General features: G+C 33.6%; 1 protein-coding gene across 1 annotated transcript; it reads left to right on the top strand.

Moving 5' to 3' along the window:
* The first annotated feature begins 8,009 nt into the window (after window positions 1-8,009).
* On the top strand, window positions 8,010-8,366 carry LOC105976423 (RNA polymerase II transcriptional coactivator KIWI). Its single transcript, XM_013001690.2, has one exon. The coding sequence runs from the start codon at window positions 8,010-8,012 to the stop codon at window positions 8,340-8,342; it is 333 nt and encodes a 110-aa protein (XP_012857144.2). The 3' UTR covers window positions 8,343-8,366.
* Window positions 8,367-10,217: the final 1,851 nt, after the last annotated feature.

The following is a 10,217-nucleotide window of genomic DNA, read 5'->3' as shown; positions in this document are numbered from 1 at the left end:
TTTTTTTTTTTTTTTTAATTATTATTATATTTAAAATTATTTATATTTATATTCGCCATAGTATTTTTATGATTACGGGTTTAATATAATTCACTCTCTATCCCTCTTTCTCTCTTGAAATAAATATTTTTGCGAAAAATAATTTTCACGACCAAATTGGACGTGCAAATGCCCGATTCATGCTCAAATCTTCCGCACCCGGTTTGGGCGCCTAAACAATTAAAAAAGAAAAAAAATATGCCCGATTCACTCTCAAATCGGGCGACCGGTTGGGTGCCTAACTCTCATTTCCGCGTCCGGTTTGGGTGCCTAAATAATAATATAAAAAAAAAAAAAAAAACATATATATGCTACTCGAACAAGGTCTAATGTGCAAAAGCCAAGTATCCTAACAAACTAGACTAACACGAATTTGATTCTCTTATACTAGTTAATTATTCTCATAGTATCCTAACAAACTAGACTAACACGAATTTGATTCTCTTATACTTAGTTAATTATCCTCATTTGTTGCATTTATCCTGGGTAAAAAATAATTTATTAACCCGTTGCTAAGACTTGAACCCGGGTCGCTCAAATGCGAGTTGAGTAACCTAACCAACTAGACTACAACATATTTAATATTTTATAGCTTTCTTTTAGTTTACTAGACAGGTGCACGTGCGTTGCACGTGTCGTATGAATTTTCCTATGTATTTCTTAGTTATGTATTGTGCTTACTTACCAAAATAATATCGGGTTTTTTGCAAGAACCACCCCTGTGTAATCTCTAATTGCTGAAAAACCCCTCGTGTTAAAAAAATTAGCAAGGACCCCCCTATGAAAGTTAGTCAAAGGCAATAAAGACCCTCTGAGCTCGACGTGAGATACACGCGCGGTTTGTGCGATTGGGCATTTGTTTTTGGACGAGAAAAGACCAAAATATCCTTTAAAAATATATTCCGCAAATTACAACTTCACCCCAAAATTACAGGCCCAAATTGAAAGTTTTCATATTTTTTAATCAAGTCCCTAATGTTTTCAGAAATGCCCTCTTCCTCACCATCCAACATTATTAAAAGTATCAACAGTCCAAAATTGAGAAGCGGAATCCCTACAATCCATCCACGATAGTTTGGTTTTCCATGATTTAGTTTGTGAAATGGAGAAATCATGAAAAAAAAAAAAACACAAAACACACACACACACACCAAAAATGGTAGACTTTGTTGCAATTTGCTTCCCCTCTCTGCAACTTCATCCATTTTGCTTCGATTCGCAAGCTTCTCACCATTGCAACCACTTATCTCTCGTTCCTAGACCGCAAGTGCCTGTGTAGTGGAAGGGACAGGGCTGATGGAAGGTGGTCTTTGGCTGGTGGCGGTCGTCGGCTGATGGTTGAGGCGAATATTTCGCCGATGGGCTAGGCGGTGATGAGGCCGGAGGACAAAATGGCGGAGATTCGGAAGGTGAGATGGAATCGATGGCGGTGGGTTTGGGAGTTGCAGCTGGGCATTATGACGGGGAAGAACATTATATATATTTTTCTTTTTTCTTATTGTTTTTTTTTGTTTGTTTTTTTTTTGTTTTTCTTAATTTTGTTTACAGTAGATAAATTCATTGGGGGTAAAGTAGTAATTTTTTATAAGTCAACTGTCCATTTTAATATTAAGGGGCGATGTGCTTTGTTAAAAACAATATAGGGGGGTCTGTGCTAATTTTTATAACATGAGGACTTTTTCGCCCATTTGAAATTACACAGGGGCTTATATGCAATTAGCTCAAATAATATCATTAAATTTATGGAATGTAAAAGTATCATATTACATTGTTAATTTTTGTTAATAGAGTGCACATTTAATTAAATTCATATTATGTTTGATGAACAATTAACACTTATTTGTATTTGAGTTTTGTTAATAATAAACTTCTTTAGCCTTCATTTTTCGACCGTAACCAAAGTTTGAAACTGAGATCGAACAAAAAGTGGAACTAAAACTTGTTGGGTACTCGTTCGAAACAGTAATAACTCCTAACATGGAGTTGTATTGGCACATCAACGACTCAATCCGCAATTATCTAATTCACGTCTATAAATTCTGTTGACAGTGACTCCATTTGGTGTAAAGCACTCAACTTGAAGCTTAATTCACCATACTCTACCAGTGATAAAACCCCCGAACCAACCCTGAAACTCGAGATCTGACTCACTAGCCTAAAACTTAAAAATTTTCTCTCGAACACACTCAGAACTCTCATTTTACATATCACGAAGACTGTATCTCTCACTCACAGAAGAATGAAGACAAAAAATGAAGTAAAATCATGCATTTGTATGTTACCCTCTCTCCGTCTCTACACCAAACATTTATACCTGAGATATAACGGTCATCAGCGGAAAACCGTATTAGAGTCAAAGTATGCCATAGTTGGTGGCGTTTGACTCTAAAATCGCCTGAAGAAGACAAGAAGAGAGAAAGCAGAAGGATTGAAGGTACATGGGGAAGAAGTACAGATGAGCTGAAGTCAAATTATGTATAGGGTAAATTATTTAAGGGACATGAGGGACGGACAAGATTGACTACTCAATACGGAAGGTGAGAATGGAAGTTCAGAAGCTTCTTCATAAACAAGGATTTAGTGAATGTGTGGGCCAACACCAGTAACGACACCAATTTTTACCACCGCCACTATTGAGCGCCTTTGATTTTATTTTATTTTTAAATTTCAGCGTTGACTTTTTTTTTTGAATAATTCTTTTTTGCTGCCGGTCATCGACAATGGATTGACGATTTACAACGTTCACTTTTTATTTTTCTTGATTTTTTTTACTTTGTTTGTTGATTTTTTTTTTCCCGTCAATACAGTATTATTAGTGTATAACACAATAATACTACTATATTAATATCTAGCACCGTAATATTAGAATTTCAAACTTCTAACAAAGTTTTAATCTAAAATTTTTGGACCAAAATAAATTAAAAAAAATTCTTACACTTCCCTATTTCTTCCTCTCAATTTTTTCTTCTTGGAACTGTCTACGCATGAATTCTTACAAACACTGGCCGTTGATATTTTTTTTCTTCTTAAATTTGTTCTCGTCGTTAAATGGAGTTGATATTTTCCTTTTCTTTTATTTTAAATTTTTTTTATATTATATTTTTCCCGCTACTCCACAATTTAAATAAAACGACAAAAGGGTCAACGCAATTAACACGACATTTACATCGGTCAATGGCGGCAAAAAAGAAAACCAGTCGAAAAAAAGTAAACCTAGTTAATAATAAAGTCAACATCGGAAAAAAAAAAGTTTTTTTTCAAAAAAAAATCAACGGTGGTAAAAATCGGTCCATTGGTGAAGTTGGGGTTAAATTAGGGTGGATGAAATTTTAGAGGTTTTTAGAAAGTTTTAAAATAATACAGGGGTCTTGTTGCAATTTCCTCACACAAAATTCCCAATTCAACCCTAATTGAACCGTCGGCTGTTGCTTCTTGACGGTCAAACAGACAGAGGGACCTGGTTAAAATCGGTTAATTGGTGAGATTGAGTTTTAATGAAATTTTAGGGATTATTAGAAAGTTTTAAAATAATTCAGGGGTTTTTTGCGATTTACTCACAGAATAATCACAAATTCAGCTCTAATTCAACCGTTGACTGTTGCTTCTTGACGATCAAACATGCAAAGGGAACCAATGTGTTAACATTTGATAAAATTAAAGTATGTTTTGTTGACAGCGGTAAATAGGGGACAAAAAGTGAAAAAACATGCAAACTTGGGGGACCAAAACTGTAATTATCCCCCTTGTAACCGATGGATTACCTATCCTCGTTCTTGAAAACCCCATCAGATCCGTCAATAATTAGTCCAAACAAAAAAATTTGAAATACGTGAAACTCCATCTTCTATTATGAAATTTTTAGTATAAATTACATGACTTTTTCCATATAAAAGGAAGTAGACGAAACATATGAAAGGTCACGTATGTAGAAAAAATGTTTTGCCATTCACATTAAATTATCATATTTAAACTTAACATGTTTTCGACTAATTATATATGATTATGAATTAATTATTCTCAACTTATATTACTTAATTGTCCTTCAAATAATACTTATTCAAAGGATATTTTAGTCAATACCAAAAATGGAAGAAACCACCTAAGATGCATACTTTTATAAGTAGTATAGATTAATTAAGTATAGCTTAATAAAAAAGTAATAACAAACCGAACGACCGGTCTTGATGCCGGTCAGGGAATTGCACGCCCAGAACGGTCGCCAAAACCATATTTCCACACGCCCGTTTGGGCGTGAAAACTATTTTCACACGCCCGTTTTGGGCGTGGAAATGACGCACACCAGCAACAAAAACAGCCCCGAAAACTATTAAAATGTTCGTTTTAATAATTAGAACAAGGATAGGAGAGCATTCGAGTAGTTTTCACCGGATGAGCGTGTCAATTGCATGTGGTATCGTAGACATATAGATATCACCTTAGGTAGCCGTTTACGAGACTTGTTATTTAATGTTTTATTCATAATTGGTTTGCATAGACATATAGTGAATCGGTTATAAATAATAACTCATAGTACACGCGACAGCGGGTTATGAGTAATTTAGTATCTCGGGTTAATAATCAGGAATCGTAACTTGAATGATAGAGGTTTAATTGGGTATTGAATTACCGTATATGGGGAAGATAAAATCCTAGATCCGTTTTTATATTGATATTTTCTCTTGTTTATTTGCTTTCATAATTAGTTTAATTTATTAGTTGATTAAATTTGACAACCTTGCGTAGGGTGGATAAAAATCATAATTGTTAGAATTTGGTACTTAGGATTAGGTAATTTGAGTATTCCCTGTGGGATCGACATCCGACTCTCACGAGTCCACTTTTACTACTTGTTTGCGATACGTGCACTTGCGTGTTAGGTATTTAGCCCAACATTGCCCGTTCAATAAAGGCAAACATAATTAAAAAAACCCAAAAGAAGTAATATTCATATGGTTGATAGTATTATTACTGTCATCCAAATTAATATTACTGGAAAAATAATATTACTATAAAAACAATAATATTACTGCAACCACAGTAATATTTTTGTGTTTACAGTAATATTACAATAGTATATAGTAATAGTATTATGTTAATCACTCAACAAATCAAACCAAAACAAAGCAAAAAAAAAAAACAAAATTGATGTGGTTGACAGTAATATTATTGTTATTGTCAACAACAGTAATATAATTACGTTGACTTATCAACAAATCAAACAAAATAAAAAAATACCAAAATATAATAATATTGTTGTGGTTGACAGTAATTGTACTGTCGGTGACAGTGCAATTACGTAAATGTACTGCAACGACATTACAATTACGTAAATGTATTATCAACCAGACAACCACAGTATAATTATTGTGAATGACAGTAATATTACGATCAACATTCAGCAGCGATCGTAAAAAACCTAATAAAAAAACCACTAAAAAAAGTCAACGCCGGAGACCGGTGGTCAACGCCAGAAACCGGCGGCGGAAGAAAACAGACAAAAAAAAAGGGAAAAAAAAGTCAATGCCGGAAACCGGAGGCAAAAAAAATATTTCAAAAAAAAAAAGGTTAAAATAGAAAAAAGTCAAATTTAATTTTTGCGGTCAAAATTGATTCAATTATGAATGTCGTAAAATTGATTAATCGTAGCCTCGACGATCTGCCATCGGAGAAAAAATAAATGTCGAATGACAACTAATGTTGAAGTTAACTAATGTTGAGTGAGGTAATTAAACGGAGATCCGACAACCTGCCGCTAAAAAATGAAAAAAAAAAAAGATATCAACCAATGTTAAAGTTAACTATTATTAATGTTAACTAATGTTGAGTCAACTAATCAGAGCTTCGATAACCCACCACCGGAAAAAATATTAAAAGAAGAAAAAATGGAATATCAAATGTTAACTAATGTTGAAGTTAATTAATGTTGAGTTAGATAATCGAAGCGTCGACGACCTAGGCAACTGCCGCCAAAAAAAAAAAAAATCAGGCCGGGCCAGAGAGGACCGACCTGGTGGGCGACTGGGAGGAGATGGGGATGGGTTGGGCTTATCTCAAATAAAAATAGGGGTTTTTATGCAAAAGTCCCCAACCAAGCATGTTTATTATTTTAGGTTTAGGGGACATATCCCTTTCACCAATAAGCCCATCTCTTTAATATTTATTATAACTAAAGGAAAAATTCATGTATATCCCAATATTACCCTCAACCATTTATACCCAATTCTTAATTGTAATCCCAATTTATCAATTTTGTCCACAAAAATTCAATTTTGACTTTTTTTTGGAGTATAATTTAATATGCTCCAATTTCATCCTTAACTTAATTTAATCTCAATTTGACCCCAAATTTCACAAATTACTCAATTTTGACCCAAATTTTTTTTTTTCAAAAAAATTTTTTTTTGCTGCCGCACCGCCAGTCTCCGGCGTTGACTTTTCATTTTTTTTTACTTTCTTCCGGATTTTTTTGCCGGTTTCCAGCGTTGACCAGCGGTCAACGGCGGTCTCCGACGTTGACTTTTTTTTTTCTTTTCTTCCGGATTTTTTCGCCGGTTTCCAGCGGTCTCCGGCGTTGACTTTTTTTAGTGTTTTTTTAAGTTTTTTTTTTTTTTTTTTTTTTTTTTTTTGGTTTGTTTTGTTTTTCCACGTCCGCCGCTAAACGTTGACCGTAATTGTGCTGTCACTGACAGTAAATTAACGTAATTATACTGTCAATGATTGTTAATTAACGTAATTGTACTGCCGTTGACAGTAAATTAATGCAATATTATTATTTTTATTTATTATTATTATTTTTTTTATTTTGTTTGATTTGTTGACAAGTCAACGTAATTATATTACTGTCGTTGACAGTAAAATAACTGTAAACACAATAATATTGCTGTCAACAACATCAAATTTATTGTGTTTACAGTAATATTACAATAATAGACATAATATTATTACGTTACAGTAAAATTAACGTTGACCGTAATTGTGTTGTCACTGACAGTAAATTATTGTGTTTACAGTAATATTACAATAATAGACATAATATTAGTACTGTTGTTCTAGTAATATTCCTGTCAACCACATCAATATTATTTTTTATTTGGATTTTTTGTTTGTTTGAGTTATTCACGGAGTAACGTAATAATATTACTGTCTACTATTGTAATATTTCTGTTGCTATAGTAATATTACTGTCACTCAAAGTAATTTTAATTCTTTTGGTTTTTTTTTATTATGTTTACATTTGTTAAACGGACAACATAATAATATTACTTTATTACACAATAATAATGAGTTTTGTTGTGGCAATATTAATGTGCTAGAGATTAATATAGCAATATTACTGTGTTAAACTATAGTTTAGTTAATTTTACTGTGTTTAACAGTAATATACTTAATATTACTGTCATTCACAGCAATATTGCTGTTTAAACGGAAAACACAATTACAGAAAAAAAAAAAAAGTCAACGCCGGAGACTAGCGTTGACCGCCGGAATCCGGAAAAAAAATCCGGAAGAAAGAAAATTTTTTTATTAAAAAGTCAACGCCGGAGACCGGCGTTGACCACCAAATGTTTTTTTTTATTAAATGAATACCATAAAATCAAGTGTAGATTTAAGAAAATGGAAAAATGGAAGGAAACATATTGATCCGAATTTTGATTCTTACACAAAGTATCCCACAATAAAAGGTTCCAAATATTTTATTTAAATAAACTTAAAAAATATGTTTATATTCTCAAATCTTGGTATATGGCCAACTCAGTAGTTAGTATGCATAATTTTCATTTGAATAGTTTAAATAACGCAAGTAAATCAAATCATACAATGTCATGCAAACTGAATTTAGAAACAGAATATTATATATTTTAATTCATAATCCCCAATGTTTGAACATGGTAAGAGATATGGAAAAAAAAGATGTATATAAACATACATATTAGTTACTAAGATATTATATAGTACACAGATTAGAAGAAATGTTGAAAAGGGGCAAGAAGAGGGATGCCAGCAAGGCACAGTCCAAAGGCGACGAACGTCCAAAGAAGACTTTGAATGCCGGGAATGAGTGGGAAAAGAATGTCATTTGCGAGCTGTCGAAGAAGCGGAAAGTGTTGGTTAGGAACTGGGATGGGAAGGCAGTGATGGATATTAGGGAGTTCTATTTGGAAGACGGAAAGGAATATCCTACCGGAAATGGTTTATCATTTTTCATGGATCAGTGGAAAATCCTTAGAGATCATGTCGATGAAATTGATAAGTTGATGATGCTTCATGGTGGCGACAACGACCAAATAATAGAACCTCGTTAGGATCGGATGTGTTTTTGTGTTTTCTTCCTCGGAAAGGAATGAATTTTATTCTTCTCGTTTAATTAATATCCGAATAATAACTTCCCATGCTTTTTGATATATAGTTTTGTTTTGCTTGCTCAGATTCCATGTTCGCGCCTACATCTAATATTAATAATTATGTGATTTCTCATTCTTTATTGCTTCCGCAGTCACAAAATGTGTGTTGTGTACATCATAAAGTTGGTTTAAAACTTTAAATAAACTTACACAAGCAATTACACCTCGTTGACTTCTTTTTTTTTTTGATAATTGATTACACCTCGTTGACCTTAGCTTGTAAATCAGCTAATCTGATTTTCACAGGAATAAGGCAGTTTACCATATATGCATGAAAATTCTTCCATGGAAGCATTGCTGGTCAAGCAAAATATATTTCATGTTACAACAATCTTCTTAACAAAATCATTTCTGTTTGCCTCTCTGTCTTTTTATAATCATGGGTGAAGATTAAAAGAAAGAAAAAATAAAAAAAACTACGTCCGAAGTGATGAAATTGAATCTATATAAGAACATTTAAATTTAAAGAGCTAATTGCAAATACCACCCCTGTGTTATCTCTAATTCGCAAATACCCCCTATGAAAAAACAAACTCACCAACACCCCCTTGTGTTAACAAAGTCAGGGCATTGAGACCCCTTGAGGCTAGGGATGGCAATGGGTACGGGTTTGGCGGGTCTTGGACCCGGAACCGACCCATTTGGGGCGGGTCTGGGTCAGCTAAATGGTTCTAGGTCGGGTAATGGGTTTAAGTTTCTAGAACCAGATGGTTCTGGGTCGGGTTACGGGTTTTATTGGAACCGACCAAGAACCGACCCGTATATATATATAAAAGTTCGGGTTTCATTTATCAAACTATCAATTTACATCTTGTCTATTCTCATTTACCTATTTTCACTGTTTTATTTTTCGAATCTCATCTCTCTTGAGTAATATTTATCACTTGTCGACCACCGCTAATTGTCTTGCATTTTGAATTATACTTATTATCGAAATTAAATATAGTTCATTGTAATTTTATTGTTCATGTTATGTCACTTGTAGAGATTTTTTAAAATATTGTATTTTAGTATTGAGATTATTTCGTAAAATTATACAAGCAAAATGTTATGACAGTTAAAAAAATATTAAACTTTTTGTATGTTAATGGGTCTAGCGGGTCTCGCGGGTCAGAACCATTTAGGTAGGGTCTGGGTTGGGGCGGGTCTGGGTCTAAGCTAAAGCGGGTTGGGGCGCGTCTCGGGTTTTTATATTTTTCGTGGGTCTGGTCTTGGGTTTAGGCAAACCCGGCCCAGAACCGACCCGATGTCATCCCTACTGGAGGCAAATAGTGTCACTCACTTGCGGGTTGTGCGATTGTTTATGGCATTTTTTGGGTGAAATGTCATAAATACCCCTTTATAAAATAAAAAATATTCTTGTTGCTTAAATTATGAATAACCTAAACTTATAGGACCAAATTGTAATTTCTTGAAGCAAAATAATAATGTGAAAAATTTAATAAATCATTTAAATGAAAAGAAAAAAATAAAAGAAAAGAGAGGAAAGGTCATCGGCTTCCCCAACCCCAACAAGAAAACAATAAGTTCAGCACCACCACCTCCTCTTCCCCATACCAGATCCGAATCTGCACAATCCGAGGCTAACCCTGTCCCAGTTACAGCAACGCCTATCTACAACATGTCAAATGATTTCTCTCGACAACAGCGACTTGAATTTTTACAAATAAAAAATAGGTAATATCTATAAAATTATAATATACTTTATTAATTGCTGAAAAACCCCCTAAGGTATTTTGTCACTTTACCTTCATTCAAAGCCTAAAATCACAAAGG

Source organism: Erythranthe guttata, chromosome 1, assembly GCF_056151865.1.
Source record: "Erythranthe guttata isolate IM_541 chromosome 1, IM_541, whole genome shotgun sequence".
Lineage (NCBI taxonomy): Eukaryota > Viridiplantae > Streptophyta > Magnoliopsida > Lamiales > Phrymaceae > Erythranthe > Erythranthe guttata.
The sequence above is the reverse complement of the archived record's forward strand: the minus strand, read 5'-3'. Positions and strand labels throughout refer to the sequence as shown.

Excerpts from the sequence above, each read along its gene's own strand:
- LOC105976423 (XM_013001690.2), top strand. The coding sequence starts at position 8,010 with ATGTTGAAAAGGGGCAAGAAGAGGGATGCCAGCAAGGCACAGTCCAAA.